Raw genomic sequence first — 25,082 nt, forward strand, 5'->3', positions numbered from 1 at the left:
TGAAAAAATCAGTATTTATTAAAAAAAATCATAACTCGGTCAATGATTTTTTGCACAACCTGGAAATTTCTGAAAAGTTGGCATTTTATGTCCTCTAAAACATATCAAAAAATAAAAAAAATTAAAAATAGTGTTTTTTTGCAAATCAAGTTTTAGTGTTAAAAAGTTGAATAAAAAAATCACCAAATTTTTTTTACCGTGTATTATTTTTTTCCAGTGTAGTCCGTATCCATACCTACAATTTTGCCCAAGACACCAAATCGATCAAAAAATTCCTTCAAAAGATACAGATTTTTGAATTTTCATACATCATTTTTGTATGGACAGCTGCCAAATTTGTATGGAAAATTATATGGACAAACTAATGATGCAAAATGGCTTCTTTGGGCATACCGAAGGCACCAAAAAAGTTTCAGTCGGATTAAAAAAAACAAATATTAAAATTGAAGAAAAAAGACCGATTTCGTAGAGAATTGCTCATGTTTATTATTTAAAAAGGCCGATGCAATATTAAGGGAATGAAAAAATGTAAAAAAAACCCAAAGTCTAAACATTTGAATGCAAAAAGTGTCTTAAAATGCATTTTACACTAATTCAGTTGTTTTGCAATCATTTGTTTTCAGAAAAAAACGTAAGATTTGACGAACACAATAATTTTAGCGAAAACAAAGCTTTTTGCGATACTAAACAACGAAAATTTTCAAGAATCCAACATATTTTTAAATCAACTCAAACATCCTCAAAATAATTCTAAACGCAGGGGAATGCATTTTTAATTGATTTCAGCTGATTGCACATAAATCTCCATTGCAATTTTGGAGTTTTATTTTTATTTTTTTTTGCCTTCTGGTTTTTGGGTCAATTTTTTAGGGAAGGAGGGGGTGACAAAAACATTAAATAAAATGTGTACCAAAAGATATGTGAAAAACGATTCTCAAAAAAAAGATAACAAGATATTCTCACGCCACCTTCCAAAACCATCGATTCCCACACAAATTGCACCCAACACCGACCAACAACGGGGGAAGCGCAATGAAAAGCAAAACAAATCCTCGCTCCGTCATCACCAACATGAAATTTTAAGAACCAGCGTGAATGAGAATGTTTGTACACAAAACATACCATCAATTTGAGCTGTTCCATTCATGCCACCCTCTACTTACCAAGCATGCAACTACACGTACCTCCACTGACTGGGATGTGTATACAAATAAAACCACGCGGTCCGACCGCAGCACCGACCCAGGGCGTTCTATTTCAATGAAAGTTAATTAGTTTATGTAATTAGAACCGATAGATCAAACGACCCGCCCACGTTCGGCCCGACTTTTATCTTTCCTCGCCTCATTTGTACTGCCCGCGGGGCCGAAAAACACGAATCTCTCATTAACGATTATTGTACCATTTCATAAACTTTCTGCTGTTTTATGGCGGAATAAATAAAGGCAAGCAAACTCAGTCCAACAACGCGCTTCATTAATAAGCATTAAATTTATGACTTGTTAATTCCGAGGTTTGGAAAGCGGCCGGCCCAGCCCGCGGTTGGCGGTTCGAATTCATAAGAATTCAGCAAACCGAGGTGTAAACATCAATGTAGTCGCCGCACTGGCAATGCAATGCAAACAGACGAACTTACATGCATTCCTACAAGAGCAGTTCTCTGTAAAAGCGATATTTATATTTTTTCCATAAAGGTGAAAAAAGGCATTTTAAAATATATGACACACATATATGAATTGTAGAAAATACCATTGAAACAAAATTATTAAGTTCGAACAGAATTTTATAATATAAGGTATTTCAGTTATAGATAAAGAATTTATTAAAGTATAATGGACCGATTTGAACATTTCAAGAGTTAATTTGTAAAGGTCCTATAAGCTATTGGCATTCCTACGTTTATAGCAAAAAAAGCAAAGCAATCCACTTTAACGACCCCGGGTCTTTTGTGGTCTCTGTTGCCAGTTTCTGCTAGTTTCTAGGCGTCCGAAGGTTATGTGTGGTGAGTAACCCAAATCCTCTTTTACGCAAATGGACCGATAGAAGGCCAGGAGAATAAGACGGGAATCGAACCCGCGCCCTTCGGCAGCCGAAGCCGCTAACCACCGCACCACGAGGCCCACGTTTATAGGACCTTTTCAATAAAAACAAACTCTTGATTTGAAGGTTTTATCATGATAACAGATCGTCAGCTGTGTGCTATCTTGTGACAACGACCATTTAGTACTTTTCGAGAAAAACGATTTTTAAAGTTTGATGATAAATATTTTCAAAACTATGAATGGTTGAGCCAAACTTTTTGAAGCAATCGGTTTGTAAACTATCGCTTAACAAACGCTCCAAGTTTCAACTAATTTGGTTACACCAGTCAAAAGATACAGTAAATTATGTGATCAAAAATCTGAAAAGCACGTGTCACAAGTGTGTTTCGAAAGTAAAATTGTACTACGTGTCACAAGTGTGCACAGAATTTCCATACAAACTAAAATAGAGTATATTTTTATAAACAAAAGATTGCATTGCCTTTAGAAAGTATGTGTGTACATAAATTTGTGAAAAATAAGAAAAAATTTCCACATTTTTCAACAACATGTATGACGTGTCACAAGTGTGCACAATCATTTTGATGATAAATTGGTCTATGTCACAAGTGTGTATTGTGATATCCGGGAAACGGAAGCGAGTTTCCAAAATCGTATTAAAGCATCTTGTAGTGTTTGTTAAGTATAGCAAAACGTCATCATTGACTCATTTTCGACCAAAATGGTTTATGTCACAGCTGACGAGTTCGTAAAGAAGTAAGACATTTTTGCAAATTTTATGTTTGATTTGATTTGATTTCGATGGAACTTAGTTTTCTAAACATATGATAAGTGTTGTTGAGGTTATAATACAAAAAAGTATAGTAAAAATTGCTGTTTCATAGAGAACTGCTCTACAACAAGCAGCACGTTCATTCGCCAAAGGAACGGAAACTTCACACCACAAGGCAAGTGAAATTGACGCGTGCGATAAACCGTGGAAAGATTTGCCGGGGTCGGCCAGTCTGTCTGTCGGTTGTGGTTTTGGTTTTCGCCAGGATAGATTAAAGGAAATCAGCCTCGGCGAACCGTGAAATATCGGTTATGATTTATTCGAAGGAGAAATAAACAACTCGCTGCACCGCCACGACGGCGGTTTCTCAGTTCTTACAATTAGGTTGAAAGGAAAACATTAATCATTCGTCTATCAACAAGTGATGTAATTTTTTATCGCTTCTGACTTGGAGCTGACTGTGGGAGCCGCGTGTGAACTTGATGTAAGGCATGTTCGCCGGCGGTCTCAGGAAATTCAATACACTGAACTGAGCCCCCGCTCAAAGTGCCGTTTTTGCCTTCAAAGTCTAGCAACCAAAGCCAAACAAGAGTGTGAATGAGCGCGGGTGGAAGTTCAACCCTTGTACGACAGCTCATTCACACAATGCAGTCAGCTTGCGTTTCGCTTCATTATCGGGTGTCTGCAATCAGTGTTCAATAACTGCAGTGCATTCCGACCGCACTCATGCGAGCAGACTGTGTTAATTGGTTTGTTAACACCTTTTGGGCACGTAATTAGCATTCGATGAAGCGTTGCGTTTTTGAGCGAACAACTGCAAAAAGAATATCTAAACTCGAAAAACGTTAAACTATATGTACCTGCCATCATAAATTATATTTGAACAATTAGTTGGTTATTTACATTAGGCCTGTTGTTCTTATAAGCTGAGGAAATTGATTTTGCGTTATACCATAGTAAAAGCTTTAAGTTTGTTGGCTATTGAAATTGATATGAGCTATATTTTTATAATTTAGAAACATATTTCCTATATGCTCATAAAAAAACAACCAATTTTAAAAGTATTTCGAATTTAAGATTTCAAATGAAAAAAATCGGTAACTGATTTTTACTACCCATGTTGGCATACATGTCCCATTTGCAAAAACAGCAAACTGAGAAAAACGCAAGTTAAGTTTGTCCCACATTTATCATCCCACATCCCTGATTTCTAAAGCAAAGTACCGGATGTTTTGGGATTTTCTGATATATTTCGATTTTGAACAAAACTGGATCATTAACTCAAAAGTGATGCAAATGCGAACAGGGGCAGTTTAGTAGAACGAAACCAGTTTTTCTTCATGATTACTGAATGTCAGTTATTTGTGAAGGTTGTAATTGATGTTATAAATCATCTATAAAATATTAGCCACAATCTCAGCATCAGCATCCTGCACATCTATATGGTTTCTTGCTCCGCGCGTGAAAAGTGAGGATAAATTATGACACAATCTAAATCTAAGGAAGTAAGTGAAGTGTGGAAATTTATAACTGAAGATAGAGACTCACAATTCTCCACAAATCCAGCATCGTACCCTAATTACGATGATCCTTAATTTAAAAACCGAATTTCGATCAAGTGAGCGCACTGCGCCGACTTCTTGCCATTTTCTACCCAACACATTTTGAAAAATCGAAAACGGATTTCGGAAAGTTTTTAACAGATGAGTAATGAAAAATAGCATAGGTTTAAAAAAAATCGATAAAAAATACAATTTTGAATACGCCGTCAAATCGAGCGTCCAATTTTACGCCAAAGTCCCTTAGACACCAAAATGTTCAAAAATTAAAGTGGCCGTACAGCTCTTCAGTCAAGAGATATCGAAAAATACACCTCAGATTTGTAATCAGGGAACAAATTAACCCTTAGAACCAAGTTTCACGCAAATCGAAGAGGGTCGGAGTAACTTTGCAATGCCAGAAATTCGATTATTATTGTTTTTCGACAAGGATGTATGGATCACATAAAAAAAAGAAGTAACCCAGCTACTTCTTAAAGATCTTGGCGTAGATTTGATATCTTTTTTTTGACTTTCTAAGTCAAATAAACAAAGTTCAAAGTATTTGTTGTTTGAAATGCCCAAATTCCTGAGCAACAAATCGTTTGAACATTGTTTATTTTCCTAGAAAAGCCAAGAAATCATCAACAAATTGGCAGAAAGGGTTCTATATTTGGCCGGGTTATATATACAATTACCGTAATCTTAAAAATTCCATGCGAGTGCCCCCTAGGGTACCCAGAAAAATGACCCCAAGCACTGCCCATAATTGAAAATTCGGCTATTATGCCAAATCAAGTATTCCGAGAAAAACGCGTTTTAGTGTTTGTCACAAAATCTCCGTCAAGGCAATTTTCCATAAGAGTGGCATATTAGCCGTTTGGTTTTTCGCATCGGCAGCCAAATCTAAACATTATTTCTGTGAAATTCAAGGTTCAGAAGATGCGTTGGAACATCCTCTACAACCTGGTGCTAATATCTCGTTTTTGCCAAAAGTGGATATTAGCCGTTTTTTCAATGCTTGGCAGAGCAGCTCCTCAAGCGGAAGCTTTTTTTTGTAATTTTAAGCACCCGTGGTGTAGGGGTAGGCGTGGTTGCCTCTCACCCAGTCTGGGTAAATGTTGGCCTCGGTCTAACCTAGAAGTTAGGACGTTAGCTCAATCCAGGTGTAGGAGTCGTCTCCTTCCTCGGTGGAGTCGCTGGTAGGCAGTAGGACTCACAATCCAAGGGTCTTCAGTTTGAATCCCGGAGTAGATGGAAACTAAGGTGTACAAATAGGTTTGCAATTGCCTTAACAATCAAACCTTCGCACTCCTTGTTTCGAGTAGGAATCTCGCCATCGAGAACGCCAAGGCAATGCTGTAAAGCGAATAATTTGAATTTTTTGTGTCAAATTTGAGCAATTTTGGTAAATAATAATCCATTGATAGAATGTTTTGACGTAGACTACGTCTTACTCAAAGGTACTGGAATGCCATTCCAAAAAAAACGGGCCGCAGGCCCAGAAATAACTTGTAAGATTTCAAACGCTTATATCTTCCTTCCCTCAAATCGGATCGTGCCGAATAATGTTCCATTCGATTCGAAAATTATTCAGCAATTCCTTATTAAATTTTGATTAAAAACCTACATTTTCAAATCCCTAAAATCGACGTAACGTTGGATGTAAACAAACAATTCATCTCGCTCACTATAGTGTTTTTTTGCATTGAGTTTGATAAATGTGAGCGACTTGTAAGGCAATTTGCGGCTTAATTGAAGAAATTGAGGTTTAGTGTAAAACGGACTTTTTTTTGGAAAGACTCTCTCGATTTTTTACAATTATAACTTTAAGATTTTAAACACTTAATTTCGGTATTTCGTATGAGCACACTGTTTTAGAGTAATTGCCATTTATTTATCAATGTATTGCCTTTTATAAAGAATTATTATTAAAATGAACATCAACAAAAACCGCTTTATTCGTGAAATGTTTTAGTATTAGGCGTCATCCATAAAGAACGTATCGTAGGTGTGACAAGATGTGACGAAGGGGGGAGGGGGGCTCGACTCCTCAAAAATACCTGACTTCCATGACTCCATAGTCCTTTTTTGTCCTAAAAATACCTTCCAGAAAGTTAAAATCTCGACACAGAATGAATGCGGTGCTTGAATAATGCATTTTTCAAGATTTTTTTTTGACAGTGGGTTCCGAATTTGCAATAAGATATGCATACAATATCCCTCAACATTCAGTAGGGAAGCCTTCCCGGATGCTCTTCATCACTACCAACACGAGTTAATTTACCGCACCACTTTCATCACTGCGTCGTTTTCGGCTCAATTTTCCGTCCGTCCATCCGTTCGTCAGCTCCCAATTAATCTTCGTTGTGGGCGCGCGTTGCTTCCAACCAAACCAACGCGTTGAACTCTGAAAGGAAATCAACCTGGTAGCCTGTCAAGTTTGTATTACGATGTTTATAGAGCGCATATCAATCGCGCACCGTTTGGCGGCGGCAAGCAGAAAGGTTAATCGGGCGTTGAAAGTGAAAAGTCGGTGGCGGCTTGGCCGATAGTGATGGCGGCTGTCGGCAGCGGCGGCGGCGGCGCTTTTATGCTCTCCCGGGCGGTCCGCCGGTGATCCCTGGAAGTAGAAGAAGAAGAAGAAGTGACGCGGCTTCTCCTTTTCTTCATCACTCATCATTCAGCGAGTTTGCTTTCTCACTCTCTCTCTCTCTCTCTGTACGATGGATGGATCTTCTTCACAGAATATGTATTATGAGCGCGCTCCGCCCAAACCGACCCACCAGCAGTGGTGATCCGATGTGGCCATGAAGGACGTACGCGGCCACAACCAGCGCCGAAAGTGGTGCGGATGAATCGCATTTGTTTACTCGGCGTTCCGGGCCTTTGATCATCCGCCACCAACCCGGCCAACTCAGAGCACTTTGCCGAGCTGAACCACTGAGCTGAGCCGTCACTCCCTTTCATAATGCTCCCGGCTTAGTGCGTTGTTATTGTTGTTCTTAATGTATGTGTGTGAGTGTGTCTGCCGCAAAAGACAGCCGCATAATGTGAGATGAAATGGACCGAAAAAACCGAAATGAAATATATCTGTTTCGAGTGATTTGTGTTTACATTGCAGGAACTACCAACTAGCTTTGCTACTTATGTTATTTTCACTAGAAGTGATGGGATAGATGACTGACGTTTTGACCGCCTAGGGGGATATTTCAGGGCTTCTCCAGGGACCATGAATAAAACTGAACGCAATTGATATATTCCAGTTTTCGGCTTCCTTGCCAAACAGCGATAAAGCTGTAATTCCCTACAACTTCGATCCGTGTTAATCCTAATTTTTGGTGATTAAAAAAAATAAATATTTTCTTCGATTTCTTTTCATCGCATTGCTAATAACTCATCAGGATCAACTCGGATCTTCTTGCACCTTGCGACAAAGTTGTAGGAAATTTAATTTCCTACAAGAATCTCACACTTTGGCAATTTGGGGCGAGACCTGCGCTACCTGTAGCCTAAATCCTGAAGCGATGTTTTCCCCATACATTTTCGCGATTTTCCCCATATAATCTTCAACGATAAAAAGCGACCCTTAAACCTTAACCGATTTGGCTCAAAATTGGCACAGTTACTTATTATTGCCTAAAGAATCATACCAGGGAGTATCTCTTGAGATTTTCAATTTTCTTGTCACCCTAATGTTGGCCGATTTTGCTCACATTTGACCCAGAGTCCTAAAATGGCCCAAGTGGTTTTGAAATAAAGGAGTTATATATTTCACCAATCATTAGGCTATATTCCAAATTTTATCTCATTCTGACCACGGGAACCTTTATTTATTTATTTATTTAATTCAAATAAGGCCGCTGCAAATATTTTTTGAAGTTTATGTCCCTCGGCTCTGACCAAAGTCGAGGGGTGGGGCAAAAAAATATAAAAATTGGAATTACAAGCCTAGGTTTCAACATTTGGATGAAAAAAGTGTTTTGAAATGCATTTTACAGGCGTACAGTTGCTTTCCAATCATTAGTTTTGAAAATATCAAGGCAAAGAGATTTTTTTTTCGCAAATAAAAAACTTTTCGTGGGACTGTACATTGGTATTTCATGAAAATTTAAAATGTTTTCAAAGGAGTTCAAACACGCTAAATATGATTATAAACGCGGGGAATTTTTTTTTCAGTTGATTGAACTTTAATTTGCATTGAAAGTTTTTCGAAAAAATATTTTTTTTGCCCCCTGATTATTCAGGCCAACTTTGAAAAGGTGGGGGAGGGGGCTACATAACTTTTGAAAAATATTTGCAACGGCCTAATGTAAATTAAGGCTTAGCCTCATAATTTGTTAAAAAGTTTGCAGATGCGGGATTTAAATTAATACTATGCTTCTCTTTATCCTAATTCTAATTAACGCTGAAGAGTTCGGACAGTAGGTTTTCTTTCAAGTTTCTATAAGAATGACTATTTTTTATACTACAGTCGACTCTCTGGCTGTCGATCTTCTAGATATCAATATTGCTCCATCTATCGATGAATTCTTCAGTCCCTTCAAACTGCATACTTCGATTGGCTTTATTCCTCGATATTTTCTCTTGCTTGAAGGATCTCTTCCTCGACGGTCCCTTGAATTCTGTTTGCTTTAAAAATCTCTTCCGATTGTCAATAATTTCACTTTCTCATGGCTTGCATAGAAATTTTTCTTGGCGAAACGAAGCTTTGAAGCCATGATTATCTCCCATAGCTGAGTATCAAGAAAAACATATTTTCAATCGAGTCTACATTTTGCATCGTTCTGTAAACTGATGATTCTCTTCCTCGACGGTCCCTTGGATATTGACAACCAGAGAGTCGACTGTAATGCTTAATTGATTCCAATTCACAACCCCTCTTGCAAAGAAAGATTGACTATAATAAAAAGTCGAATGTTGCGGTATCAAAAAACTTTTAGTTCTTGTAGATCTTAACGGTCTGAGCTTAGAATATAACGCTTTGCCTCTAAGCCCTGAAAATTTGTACGGACAGCATTCAGAATAATGTGCATAACAATTAAAGTAAAACTCTGAGTCGATTATTCATAATTCGTATTATCCAATTACGAAATCAAAAAAAACCCCGATTTTGGATCGTTGAGCTCAAAGTCGTTCAAAGACTGCTTCTTCTCAGAGAGAATTTTGGCACGATCCTTAATCGAGGCTCGAGCCAACATTCTCACTGGGTTATAGATCTATATAAGAATATCCAATATTGCAACCAATTAGCATTTCTTTATTAACACCTAAAGCTCTAAAACTAGAGGGAATTTATATCTAGCTTAATAGTTTAGGTGTTAATGTGACAGGGAATGTGTGTTCACTTTGTAGATTGGAATGGGTCAAATCCGAGTTCAGCTCATTTATCAAAATTTGAGAAATTGATTTTCTGTTACATTACCAAGTGATTATAACACCACTCGCAATTTTTGGTGTTGGTGTCAGTAAACGCTTCAGCTTCGTCAAGGTTTGATAGATTTGGGCTCCCTGAAAACGGTCTTACCGACAGAATGATTTTGTGCTAATAAATAAAATTGTTCATCTATGGGGGTAACAAAAATAAGGGGGCATTTTCATCGGTTTTGGAATTATTGATGCAGTTTGGTTCAAAATCGTGTGACCTTTCAGAAAAAAATATGTAATTCTTTGTTCTGGAAATCTAAAAAAATAGTTTGTTTCGGAAAAACTGAACACGTAGCCTTATGTATGGGACAAACTTGTCTTGCGTTTTTCTCAATGTCCTGTTTTAACATATAGGTCATTTTTGCGATCATGGGTAGTAAACTTAACATTACAAATTTACAATTTGCAAAACAGTATGAAACAAATTTGGGTAAATTAGAAAAAATGATTTACAATTATAGATCCAATATTCAACCAATTTTAATATTACACAACGTTCTGATGACTTAACACTTACCGAAAGTCAGTTCATCCTGTCATACCTGAGGCCGGGACACACGATGTCAGTCGGAAACAGTGACAAGGATCACCTTTGCCGCGACACCGCCATCATCATCGTCGTCAACCCGCAGCATGTAATAAGTTTCTGACACTCGAAATCTCGTCATCCAACAAAATGTCATAACAGCTCGCTTTGACAGGCTTAGCTTTGAACTGTCGACCGGTCTGGCCATGCTGCTTTGTAGAATCCGGTGGTGGCCGGGTGAAGCCTTGTTTCCCTCTCCGTGCTGTCCAATTTAATTTCACGCCTTCACGAGCCCCAACCGTCATTCGTCAGCTGTCCAAACTGTCGTCGTCGGCGCTCGCTCGGGTTGTGGATTCGCACACAGCAAAGAGTGAAGATTGCGCAAAAAAAAAATACCGTCACTCACTAACAGTCAGTGTTTCCGCTCTCCAAAGTGTCCGAGAGTCGTCCCGAGCCGGCGGCAAATCTTTTTCTCGGCCGCAGCCGCTGCCAAGAGCAAGAATGAAATGGAAATAACTTTATTTGTGTGTCCCTTGCCTGTTCGCGCATTAATGCCATCCGCCGGGGTCGGGTTGCTAGCAAGTCAACGAGCGGTCATTATGTGGTCCGTTCAGTTCAGAGATGTGATGAAATAAAAGAAAGAGGCTGCCGCGCCGCCACAATCAAAGCGGAAAATGATCAAAAGTCAAATTATCGCCTCGTTTAACCCTATATCACGGAATACTTCTTGTCTCGTCTAGTTGATGGACACCACCATATCAAATGACTTGACAAGTTTTACTTAACCCTGGGACGCCGCAATGCCGACGGTCGGTGCCACACGATGATCTTTCAGACTGACCGACAAGACATAAACACGTTTCAGTTTTGCGCGAAAAGTCGTTTTGTCAGTTTTATAATTAGAACTTTTTCCTTTTCTCTTTCTTTTTGCAGTTTGATTCCAAAACTAGCCCGCTGGCGCTTTTGGCGCAGACGTGTAGTGCCATCGGATCGGATTCACCCAACCCGAAGCTGCTAGCCAACATAGAGAAGAGTACAAAGGGTAGTCGCGACAAGTTGTCTCCGGGTACGCTGTCGAGCGGATCATCCAACGATACACCCAAGTCAAGCTTTAAGCCATACGAATCAACCTCATCGGTGGTGCACGATCTGGCAAAGTCACAACCGGAAGACGGACGCCATCAACCTATTACAAGGAACAAATCTCCAAAACATCCCAATACCAGCACGGCGCAACCTCCCACAAATGGGCGCTGTGAGTCGAACCAAAGTGCAACGTCGTCACGAGCTTCACCCTCGCTGGCGCACAACAGCCGAAGAACTCCTAGCGGTGCCAAGGAGCGTCACTCAAGTCCGAACCGAACCCCATCCAAAGAATCGCCGAATTCGGCCCACAACGATATGGCCACAGAGTACGCTTCGACTTCCAAAGCCGAAAACGCAACCAGGAGTACGACGAGCAGTGAAAGCCTTCCGAAGCCAGCAACCTCAACGGTTCCAACTTCGGTATCCATTGGTCCACCTTACTACTCACCGTACGGGAGCTTCCCGATGGACGTAATGACCGCCAGTGCGCTAATGTCTCCCCACCATCAGATGCTGAAAGCAGCCACAATGAACTCCTACTACAACTACTCCAAAATGAAGGCTGCTGATTCATTGATGCCCGTGTGTCGAGATCCATACTGTACCGGGTGTGCCTTAAGCTCTCACATGCTGGGTAAAGTCGGATCGTCCGGCTGCCCCGCGGGTTGTACTCAGTGTGATCATCCAGGAAGCAAAAACTACCAATCGTCTGCCGCAGCGGCTGCGTCCCTCGCCGTAAGTCAATCCTCAGCTGCAATGTACGCACATGCTCAGCTTGCGGCCCTGGCCGCGGCCTCCCAGCTGCCTTACGTGTGCAACTGGATCGGAAGTGATTCGTCCTACTGCGGCAAACGGTTCGCAGCTTCCGACGAGCTGTTCCAGCACCTCCGAACGCAACATGCCGCCGCTGCATCAATGTCCGAGGCTCTACTCAATCCGGCGACTGCAGCTGCGGCCGCCGCATCGCTGCCACCCACTCATCCACTGTTCCAAAGAACCTACCCGACACCTCCTCTGAGTCCGCTCTCCTCGGCGCGGTACCACCCGTACGGTAAGCCATCGCTGCCGCTGCCACCGTCCATGGCCGGACTGCCGATGCCGCATCCATCGTTAGCGCAGTATTTCTCTCCGTACGCGTTCTACGGAGCGCGTTTAAACGGGTCAAACAATATGCACCCATGAGGTTGTCTGAAGATCTCATGCCCAGTGTAGTCGCTATCAGTTTGTACATATTTTTACTCTGTTTTTCTTCGTATCAAGTTTAAGTCACAGAAATAACATTGACGAGCTATAGGTACTCTATTACAAGATTTGGAAAGAAGGCTAAAAAATAAAACTATTTTCTTGGAATTAAAATTCCCGTTTCTACTTCTTTATATCACATCTTCCACACGAAATCTGTGTTTAAATGTGTGGGACCGAAAATCAAATACTGGAATTGAGCATGGTTTGCTGTCAGTGCGGCGCTAATCCGTAATTGGCGATCAGTTGAAGTTAAACAATGAAACAAAAATTTAGTTAGAGCCAACCATAATTTACTTAATCCTCGACGATCCCTTTATAAGCCAATATCGGTGCCCTCCCAACAAGCCTGCAGTCAGGGTTGCGAATGAGCGAGCGAGCCAGAATCCGTGCTCGCTCATTCATGAGCATGAGGACTTAACAGGTAGCTCGTGCTCGCTCATGCTCAACGCATGCGCTCGCGCTCAATGAGCGCTCATTAGCAAATCAGGTAGATTTTTAGTATTGTTTATGAATCTGGCACAGGCCAATTGGATTGCCACTTTTGAAGATAATTTCATCGCGAAAAAGGGACATGAACTCATCAAAGTTGCATTTGTAATTTAATTTTGGTTAACTGCGGTAAATTCATCAAATTATTCGTTGGCGTCGAACTGTCAAAAATTGATCGCGGTGGATTTCAGGGGATGTGGTAATGGTAAATTTATGAAACTTTAATGTTGTCAGCCTATATATTTTTTTCAGAGTTTGATAATTTAGAAAACTAGTTTTGATTAATTTCCCGATAAATGAAAAATGGCTGACACGCTAGTAAAGTGTCTTAATTTGCTAAGAATTCCAGACACTCTTTTTAGCTTGTTTCACTTTCAAATTTAGAGTAAACCGTCAAGGAACGGAATTTTTAGGTCTTAAATAAGCTGTAAATAGGATGGTAATCGATTTTTTTATATTAAAACATGTTTTTACTTGTGAGCACGCTCATTTCTCATTTATTTATTTGGATCGACTCCAGCATATAAATAAGATAATTGATGTGAAAATTATCTAAGACACAGATTTGACATTTATTATGCAAAATTATTTACAAATAATTGACTAAACAAGATGAGGTGCCCAGGAATTAAAACATGACTAAACGTATTACCAAAAAACATATTTGTGTTCCTTAAAAGATACTTTTCAGCTTTATTAAATAGTTCACTTTCACGTGTCACTCTATTATCAACTTTTTTTATTAATCGAATTATTTCTACACAGTAAAAAAGTGTACATTTGGAAGTTGTAATTTTGTAAGGTTGAATATTACCTCTTGAATGTTATAATTTTACCTCGATTTAGACTGAAAAAGTTGCATTACACCAGAAAAGTGGCAAAATTACACATTTTCAGAAGTAAAATTACGCATTTTTCTAACATAAAAGACGTACTCCCCAGATGTAATATTTCTGTGGTTTTTTTTTAACTGTGTACAGATCTTAATGTAACACCTTAACCTTAACTCTGACTCCAAAACAAGTTTCAAAACAAAAAAATATGACAAATAACTTCATCCAATATTATTAAGATTAGCCTATTCAAGCCTCCATTAAAAAAAAACAACCTCGAAGCTCTGCTGAAAAAAAAGTTATTATCGTTTACCCGTTACAGGTAAAAAAATACCGCTCATTTTGCTCAATGAGCAAAAATGAGCGCGAGCGCGAGCAATGAGCATTTTCGCTCATAAAATAAATGAGCAAACACGAGCACGAGCAAACGTGAGCTAGCACGCGTCGCGCTCCTCCTCACGAATGAGTGAAAAATGCTCGCTCATGAGCGGATGAGCGCTCAAAATCGCAACACTGCCTGCAGTTAAGCAAAAGGAAGGAATGTTAGTCGAATACTGGAACCTGCTAACTCATTAGACATGGGGTTTGCTGCTTCATTCAATTCAGGTAGGTCACGGTGTGTTTTCTAGAACAAACTAATGATAAAAAAATTCGGTATGTCTGATATTTGGCACCGTGAAAGAAGGGCTCTTTCCCGACATTTTGCGGTATATACTGAAATATTTCGTCGAGGGGTCTAGAGCAACTTTTTTTTGAAGATTATAAATATGAATCAAACAGGTGTAAGAAAAATTCTCGAACTGATGTCAGAATTTGTCTGTATTGTAAGGTGACAAAAAATTATCACCGATTTTCTCGTGAATTACTAAATGAACTGAGCTGGAAGGATGGAAGCTTCCTTTCGGAACAAAGAAGTGTTGATCCTAAACCCACATCACTTGTCAGCTTGCCAGCAAGAATCTGTCCGACTCATCTCTCTCGAAGAATTAAAAAAACGCCGCGACCATCAAAAATAAGCGCGCCAAGTAAGTTACCTCCATAAAGTGTCGAGTCTGAAAAATCCACATCTGGTCAGGCGATAAATCTTACGTTACGCCATTGCTCTTGACGCGCACTAATTGCGATACTAAAAAGCACACCGGCGGCGACGCACAGCCCAAGTAACATTTTAGGCTTTATCAAAGCTGTCACAACCGCTATAAAACCTATCAGCCAAAACCAACATTAAAACCCCTTAGTCGTAACAAACTCCCCAGAACTTTGATAAACCCCACTTAAAACCCAAAAGGACCTCCGCAAAAGGTTGTTACGGCCTATTTATAAAACCTACATAGGAGTTCAAGGCTTTACAACTGAATCCTAACAACATCCTCAAAGCCTTGATAAAACCTTTGTTAAAACCTAGTCAGGAGTTATGGAAAATGACATTTCATACGTCTTTAAACGTCTTATGCCAAATAGGTTTTATTTTGGCAAAAAATAAGTCTTCGTCTTGCCAAATGAAATTATGGAGATGGTTGTCAAAAATGGCGATGATAAATAATAGATATTAGAGGTAATCCAAATAATTTGAAAACTTATTTCTCACAATTGATGGCTCAAATTCAGCTGCGGTTGAAATTTTATTGATAAATGTAGGGGAGATAGAGCCAAAAAATTCAACTCGCTTCATCAAAAATCAATATTTTGTAATCATAGTGTTTAATGTTAAAAAATATTTTATTGCAATTCTTTGAAAAAAATGTTCAAAATATTTTTAAACATCTATCGCTATATAAATCATACCAGAAATTCAGCATAAATGTGTGTTTTCATCAAATTTAAATCAAATTTTTCAGTTTTCTATTTTTTCAATCAAGATGGCGGTCAATCATATTCAATCAGAGCACGCGTCTTGCGCCATATTTATGCACTGCTATTTGGCCGCGATAAATGCTCTTTAAGGAGCTTATGGTTTTAAGTGAGCTTTTTACATGCCTAATGGCACTTGACAGCTACAACACCCTAGGTTTTAACAAAGCATGCGATAAAACCGTTTGGCATGGCATTGCCATCTGGTTTTCAAGCCTCTGTTAAAACTTTCATAAAACCTTGTTGAAAGCCAGTCGGCTTTTATTTCCACCCGGTTTTATGTCCGAGGCATAAAACCCTGTTAGAACCTATTAATTAGCTCTTGCTTGTTGGTTGCGGTGAATGCCCAAATAAAACTATTAGGCAATCAAGATGCTACAATAAACCCTTAATAAAACTTGGTGGTGGCTAGTTGGTTTAAAAATGTTACTTGGGAGTGGATCCAGGTGTGACAAAAATCAAAAAATGAAAGTTAAATTACACTAGTGTTAGTATTTTTCTATTTTTTCTCATACCTTCAAAAACACTTTCCCAAATTTTGAGCAAGATTGGATGGAATTTGAATTTTTGGCGGCTTTGAGAGTGCAGACATTTTTGTTATTTCTAGTAGCTGATACTTCAAAATTCGCAAAAAATATTTTTTCTTAAAACTTGCATAACTCAGCCAATTTTTAACCCAATTTGATTCTTTTGACTGCATTTGAAAGATATTTAAAAGTTGTTAATTTTACTGTTCTTGGAATTTTGATTGAACATTCCCTCCTTTTAAGCTATTCAAACGAAAGAAAGCATTACCTATTTTCAAGATTTTTTTCGAATTTCAACTCTTCAGGAACAATTTTGTACGGGTGTGACCAAAGTCTCGTATGCAGTTTCTGTCATGAAATTTAATGTACTTTCAGACTGTGTATAGCAAATTTTGCTCATACTTGCTCGAAAGATCAAAATTTGCATGTTTCTAAAAAAAGTCAAAGTGGATCTACTCTGAATCGGATCAAAAAGTCAGATATGGCAATCGCCTTTTGATTTTTCTTCATATTCAAGAATTCAACAAATGTACTAAAATAATACTGGATTTAGGATTTCTTAGTGTACCAAGATCCCCCCCCCCTCCATCGTCTTTTTTATGACTTGGTTAAATATTCCTGTTGGAATTACTGAAAACTTCAACGGCGAAAATACTTTCTATCGGAAAATTTCACATGTGCTTGTGTGCTATCTTGTGACCCGTCTGCTGAAAAAGATAGGACGTGTCACAAGATAGCACACAAGCTGCAATGTGTATCTGCGTGGAGAATTATTGGAACAAAGTGATGCGAGCAGTGATAAACATATTACCTAATGAGCAATTGCAAACATTTTAATGAATACCGTCATCAAGGGTGACTTTGGGTCTGATGGGTGAGATACATTCTAATCTAATCTAATCTAATCAAACCCTAGCGCAGCCAATCTTTCGAAGGGATCCTGGAGAGTGCCTTAGGTTAGATGACGCCTAGCCTCTTCTTGTCATTTATTAACATTTGTAGTGCACCATTGCATTAGAATGCATTGAAACATCACAAAACGTTAAACCGGCCAGGCCTACTGCGTAAAGTTTACCGCAGAGATGATTCGTTGAATTGGATTGAGTTTGAGCACAGGGTGTGTGTTCAAACCACAATACAGTTCTGAATCTACAGGGGAGGAAGAAGCGTGGGGACACACCACCATACGCTCCGAGTTTTGGTTTTAGGTTATTATTCGTTGGGAGCACCATGCTAAGAAGTTTTGGTGCTCCGGGACCCTCAAGGAAGGGACATTGTATTTCCACGAATGCCCAGGACACTATTTGCCGTGGTTATAGCGCCACAACTCGCTCACTGTTGATGAGATAATGGAAGTTATTAGTATATGGTTTTCAATTTACAATACAGTTTTTTAAAACGTTAATTCTTTGAAGCCATCATGCTGGAAAAGTGTCCGTGTTCCATGTGCTGTTTTGGGACTCATTGGGATGGGACATCGTATTTCCACAGATGCCCAGGCCATTACATGCCGTGGTTAAAGCGCCACAACTCGCTCATTTTATATGGATGAGTAAATAAATAGATAAATAATTAAATAAATAGAATCATATTTATTAATTTAACCTTTATTCACGTCTCCGTTAAAATTCAATATGAATCTTTTTCAACCACATTAAAATTCTATTCTTGCACTCAATATCTTAAGCCATACAATATCGTATTCTGACATTGCACAGATAAATTCAACGGTAAAACACCCCAACTTACTTTTTTTTTTCTTTTTTTGTGACCGAAATAAGTAGATTTTGATCATCACATAATTATTATAATAAAGAGATCAAAAGTGCAGTAAAATATGTTTATTATGTCATTTCATTTCCACTGTTTAGCTTTATTCATCCGAATCACTGCCGCCTTCCACCGAAACCAAAGACACCTCGCTGTCAGAATCCTCCTGTAACGCGTATAATTTGTTGAGTTCCCTTTTGAAAGCCTCCTTCTCCATCAAAAGCGGTTGAAAATCTTCTCTCGATTTGCCGATTGATGCCAAGTCCTTATCTAACGTCTTGTTCCAAGTGTCGCATGGCCTACACCTGCGTTTTGGTCCGTCAATCCGAAAGTTGAGTGCCGATTGCAGCAGGTGGTTTTTTTTTCGCCGTTCCATGTGAGCCCAGTACCCGAAACGAGCAACTTTTATGCGCATTGTTATTGTCCTTCCGTTTAACAATTTGCGCACGGTGCCCGGAGGCCCTCCACATGCGTCTCGCCATTCTTTGACCACCTTTCTCTCGAACCTCCGCAACGACCTCCGGTTTTGTGCTGTGATTGAACTGGCATTGAGGGCAAACATGACCGTCGGCACCACCACAGTGGAGTAAATTCTGCGAACGATCTCCCACGGCGGCTTGTTGTTCCGAATAAAGGGAAGCAGCATCTTTGACACCTTGATACCTTGCAGACATCTCTGCTTAATCGACGCCGGGCGATTCACTGTCGCCGAAAGGTAAGCTCCCAGGTAACGGACTGACCCTTTCGACCGAACACTCATTCCACCAATGTCAAACGATTGTTCAACTACCACCTTTGTTTCGAATGGATCTCGGACCAACAATTCCGTTTTACCGGGATGGATTACAAGTCCAGCTTGTTCTAAAAGCTCTTTCAGCACTCCGACCACCTTATCCAATTCGACGACACTTTCAGCAATTACCAACAGATCATCAGCATAAGCAAGGATGAGCGGCGTCTTCAACCTTGAACGGTGCTCAAATTCTAAGTTAGGGAACTCCTGCTTCAGCCGACTGATTATTAGGTGGATCACAAAGGTGAACAGCCGGGGTGACAGTGGACACCCCTGCTTCACTCCTTTTCCCTTATCCACTTTCGGAGTTTTGTTCCCTCTCCACCGAATGCAAGTTCTCTCCTTCAGACCCAGGCGCATTACTCGGTTGATGAGGTAGTTTGGGACCTTCAGGAGTTGTAGTGCCTCTACGATTGTTTCTAGACAAACCGAATCGAAGGCTTGCTTTATATCTATTGCGAGGACATACAACTCCTTGCCGTGGTTCCAAAATTCTTCCATGACCCTTCTGGCAGTGAACACATGATCCTCAACACAGCGGTTAGCTAGAAATGCGGCTTGGTAAGTTGGAAGTTCATCCGTCACGTCGTCGAGTTTTTGGAGAATGAACTGCATCAGGATTTTGTAGGCAACATTACACAAAGTAATCCTCCTAAACTCGTCCACGCTTTTCGGAGCTGATTTTTTCGGTATGGGGACCTGTACCGTGTCCTGGAACTCCGACGGGACTTCGTTACGTTCCCAGGCCGCCTTGAGCAGAACCTGCAGTTCTTCCAGGAACTCGGTCGGAGCGTTCTTGATCAGCTCTACGTTGACTCCGTCCGACCCAGGCGCAGTTCCGCTCCGAAAGCGGTGTAGGATGTCCTTTATTTCTCCCACCGTTGGAGCCTCAATTTTTCCACTACCCTCATCCAGCGGCTCAAATTGGTACCCATCGCTTGTTGACGCGTAAAGTGCCTCGAGCCATTTGAACTGATTTATCTGCAAGCCACGAAATAAAAGTTTTAAACATCATTCATATTTTCCATCCTCCTTATTTTTCTTTTCTTGTTATATTTCCATCCTGTGCGTCGATATTATTATATTTACCTGTGTTTTCATATTTTTCCTCTCCTTTTGATGTTTGTGTTCTTTCAAAAGGTCTGATGGGTGAGATACATTCATACAAAATTGCTAAAATTTGTATGACTAAATCTCACCCCCAGACCTAATGTCACCCCTGATGACGGTACATACTTTTTTTAGTACGATAGATTTCTTTTGTGTATCCTAACCATGCACTGTCCCAAAAAGTCTTCCAAAAAGTCCTCCTAAAAGCAGTTTTTACCTTACCTATTTTTATGTGTAGCTTAGTACATAAAAAGCAGAGCAGACCTTGGCTCTAGTCGTGGATGAAGAGAGGAGGAATGATGGGAAATAAAAAAAAATAAAACCGAAAACTTTATTCTCAACTTTATAAATTAAAATGTATCATAAGTTACTCTAATTAATAACTCTACTGCAAAAAAGTTAATGATTTATTTATTTACTTTGTAGGTGACGATCTTTGTTTTGCACCCTAGTATTTGGAGAATATTCGAAAGGGGAAGGAGATAAAAACTTGAAATCGAATTTTCGTTGGCCTCAACCTTTAATTTATATTGTTTCACCTTTAAAAAACTCTAGAAATTTCTTCCGATCTTTTTAGCATAGCATAGCATAGCATAGCATTACGGGTCTGCACCACGCTGTAGGGGGTGCCACAATGGTCAATTCAATATTCTTAGACAATTTGATTGCTGCCCGGTACAACCAAAAATATCTGAGAACGTAAATTTCCACACTGTGCTCCAAGGCTACGCCCATACAGTCCCGTGGGGATTTGGGAGGGGATGTTTTTGTTGTTCACTAGTGGCAAAAGTGCAGGGAACCCATGCGACTTTTAAAAGTGAACGGAATATTTTTGGGAGGTTTGGAATGGGGGTTAGGGGAACTTCATCGGGCCGATGAAAATGGTTGATTGCGTAATGTATTAAATGATTTGGATGTTTGTAAGTGTAAATGTGAGTCTGTAGTGTATTATATAATAACCATATAGTTTTGTAGTAATAATAGATAATAAATATAATAAATATAGTTAATAGAATAAATATTATAAATATTATAAATATAATCAAGATGATTCCAGGAAGCTGTAAAAAAATAGCAGTAATATAAAATATAAATACTCCAGATGGTTCCCGTGCTGTTTTAGAAAGTTTCGTTAATTTAAGCAATTTGATCATATATTGTATTAGAAGATGGTATGTTTCAAGAAAGGAATAGGATAAGGAATAATATGAACATTTAAATAAATTATATAGTGAGTAGATAAAATTACATGTAGACAGTTAATTTAAAATAATTCCAGGAAGCTGTAAAGAATAACAACAATTTAAAAACTAATACTCCAGATGGAACAAATAAAACAACAGAGACACAAGTAACCAACCACGCGGCTTCGCACCTTCGACAGAACTCAATATGAACACGATCATGAAGACAGCACAAAAAGAACTCCACAAATATCCATCTTCCTGGCACTGTTGCTCACCTGATACTCCTATCAAAATATTTTAAAAATATGACTTCAAATTTTAAAATTCTAAAAGCACAAAAAAAGCAGAAACCTAACATTTTAAACTCGAATTAAGTGTTATAATATTAAATGAAGACGCGATGTAACTAAAGGAGGTTATCAATATGGAACGAGGAAACATGACCCGCGAAAAATCCTGAAAGAAAAGCATGTAATTAGAATTGCCTCACCAAATTATCACTCGATTATACTCTGTCACGTTATTTGTTTAGACCTTCATTCAAACACTCGCTTTTTCTTAGGGTCGAGATGTTTGTGAATGTACACAATATTTTTGTTTTTATTTTACTGAAAATTCGCTTACGAAACGAAAATTGGCAGAGCACGTCGTTCACCAATATTGTAAAAAAAAAGTATTGATAATTTTCCATTTAACACTCAAATTTCCCTTTTAAGAATTTCTGAGAGCACTCAGAAAAAAATAAAAAAAAAAACATTTTCTTCCACTCTTTTGCACCACGGCAACAACTCTAGACAGAGTGAGAACACAGATTTTTTTAGTTGCCAGCAAATAAACGACTTTTTCCTCCACAAATCCTAAAACCATAAACTCATTTGGCAACTCTTCCTTTCATAGCCTTTTTCAAGTAGCCGTTAGAGTCGTCTAAGCATCTGCGCTCTCTTTCGTCCCTTCTTGGCACTACTTTTCTTTCCCACACTATTTTGATTTTGACACGTAAATGCTTTTCTTTGTCACACCATAAATCGCACGCGTCTGAGAAAAAAAACGTCGCACAACAAGCTGTCACCAGCCAAAACTTCTGGAGGGCATAGCTCCTAAACTAATATTCCGGACAGTTTTTTCAAAACAAAACACTAGAAACACCGATCAAAACTGAATATCCGAGTATTTCACGAACATAAACATTAAAACATTTTTGATCGTTTTGTCAGCTTTTTCACCGTTTGCCTTGTTTTGACATTTGCGAAAGGAACACGTTGAAACGAAACGCGACGCGATGCAGCAATGAAGAAAACAAAGAAGACAACATTGAATTATTTGAAAAATCATGTTAAGCACTACAAAATCTTTCATTTTTTTTGGAAATTTCTCATGGAAACACTAAAAGGGATCGTATTATAACTTTTGCACATAAATCCGGCTCGTTTAAAACAGTTTTTCACTACTAAATCACGAAATGAATGGACCGCGTTTTAACCGATGAACCGCCCGCTACCACAGACTTAACAGACCTCTCTAGAAATTTCTTCCGATCTTTTTCTACCTAAACTACAGATATTTCTAAAATGTGCACAGTTAAAATGTTATGATAATGTCATAGAAGCCAAATAACACTTTTCCTCAATTACACAAATTTTGGAACACCCTATTAACTGGATCACCCTAACGTTACTACTGTACTGACCCTGATCAACTTTTCGGAAGATAACAAAGCTGTTATTTAAAAGTGTGGTATCTACGAATTTTGTTTAACAAAATTTCGGTTATGGATCATTGTGATATGGTACCACCCTAACATTTTATTTGTTAAGATTTATACACACACAAAATCAAAATTCCAAGCTACTATTGATATAAAAAATACAATTTCAGCAATTAAAAAAAATATTTAAAAAATAATAATTTATGAACCACCCTAATGTACATAAATTTTATTTCATGAAAAAATAAATGTATTTTTTGAATTCAGCTGCCCAAAATTACCCTAATATGACATATTTGGTAGAATATCTGACATTTTTTAATTTTGTCACACCTTTGTTCGGAGAGGATCCACTGTGCGACGTGGACCGTGGGTCATAAATTATTCAGAATCTGCCTGCGCCGCACTGCTGGCGGCCCCAAAACGCAGAGTAATCATTTCTTTCTCCGTTTGCAGCACCAAGCAGCGAATAAAAACTTGCTGATGAGTAGTTTTCCAAGGTGCTGTCCACAGGTCACTTATGCAGTGACCATCTTTAAAAGAATATGTTTATCATTTTTAAGTCAAATTTGTCACAGCCATTAAATTAAAATTTATGTGAGCAAAAATTCTGAAAAAAATACAAATCATGAAGCTGGATTCTGAATACGTTGTTTTTGATGTTAAAAAACATTATTTGTTATCCATACTGTTGTTTTCAAAAATGGTACAGCTGTACTTGAATAAATCGTTTCGAAACTCAAAAGATACCGCTGGCTGTGAAGATTTATGACGGAAACTAAAAACTGACAATCTTTTAGCATGAAGCCTCGAAACGATATGTTAATTCGCATTATATGCCGAATCAAGTACAGTGTTCTACACAATATGTGCATTCAAAAAAATCATAAATATTTTTCACAATAATTTAAAAACATCAGTTTAACATCAGTAAACTATTCATCTTTGAAAAAAATCTTATTTAACACATTAAATTAACAAAAAAATGCAGTGCAGTGCAATTCAAAGGGTGATCATCATTGTTATCCGAGCATTCGTTGGTGAAGGTTGTCTGAATCAACATGACTCGTCGCGTCCCGGCGCAAAACGCCGGCAATATTGCCCTACCTGCGGCTCAAGCAGGCAAAAAAGTGGGAATTTCCAAAAGGAAGGTTGAGGCCTCAACTGATGGCCAAAAACCGGGGATTTCCAAAAGGAAGGTGCTTTTGGAAGTGACATCGAACAGCAAAAAGACGAAAAAGAGCGACGGTACTGTACCGATGGATGAGGAGGAGGAGAACTCTTCGTCCCACGAGGAGCAGCTATTGAAGAACAACAAGTTCGCTGGACTGCCTGACGAGGGCCAGGTAGCGGAAGCAAAGGAGAATGAAGTGAAACAGCGAAAGGAGAAACTGCCTCCTTTTTATGTGCGGCAATCAGCAGCAACGATCGACTTTCGAGCGGGGCTGGTTGAACTCATCAAGTCTGGGAAAGTCCTAGGCAACATTCGTCTGTGTCAGGACGGATTTAAGGTGCTGGTGCAATCCAGGCAGCACTATCAACTGGTCAAGGATTACTTGACCGAAAACGAGGCGGAGTACTTTACCCATGATGTCGCCATGGATAAGCCGTACAAAATCGTCGTCAGAGGTCTGTACGACATGCCAGTGGAGGAATTAGCTGCCGAGCTAAAAGTTTTGAAACTGGATGTGTTGGCCGTGCACAAAATGAGCCGACGCAACAAAGACATCAAGTACCGTGACCAGCTCTACCTGCTGCATTTGGCTAAGGGATCGACGACGCTTCCTGAGCTGAAGGCAATTCGAGCGGTTTTCAACATTATCGTGTCGTGGGAGCGATACCGACCAGTGCATCGTGACGTCACACAATGCTTCAACTGCCTGGGTTTCGGGCACGGAGGTAAGAACTGCCACCTGAAGCGTCGTTGCGCCAAATGTGGTACCGATGCGCACATCACATCCCAGTGCATCCAAGATTCGCTGGTGAAGTGCCTCAACTGCAACGGTGAGCACTCGTCAACCGACCGAAAGTGCCCCAAGAGAGCTGAGTTCGTGAAAATTCGGCAGCAAGCATCGACGAAGAATCAGCCTCAGCGTCGTAGAACTCCTCCAGCCCTGGTGGAGGAAAATTTTCCACCTCTTCAACCGCGACGCCAGGTCCCAAACTTGGCACCGTTGCCGT

The 25,082-nt window shown here is 39.4% G+C and overlaps 1 protein-coding gene across 1 annotated transcript in view; it reads left to right on the plus strand.

The window, feature by feature from the left end:
* The window catches only part of LOC120425444 (zinc finger protein Elbow-like), a 34,681-nt gene extending 21,940 nt beyond the window's left edge, over positions 1–12,741 (plus strand). The window contains exon 2 of the mRNA XM_039589977.2: positions 11,239–12,741. Coding sequence (XP_039445911.1) covers positions 11,239–12,573 — 1,335 coding nt within the window. The 3' untranslated portion in view covers positions 12,574–12,741. The remainder of the gene's footprint in view (positions 1–11,238) is intronic.
* The last annotated feature ends 12,341 nt before the right edge of the window (positions 12,742–25,082 follow it).

This window comes from Culex pipiens, chromosome 2 (assembly GCF_016801865.2).
Source record: "Culex pipiens pallens isolate TS chromosome 2, TS_CPP_V2, whole genome shotgun sequence".
In the NCBI taxonomy this organism is placed as follows: Eukaryota; Metazoa; Arthropoda; class Insecta; order Diptera; family Culicidae; genus Culex; species Culex pipiens.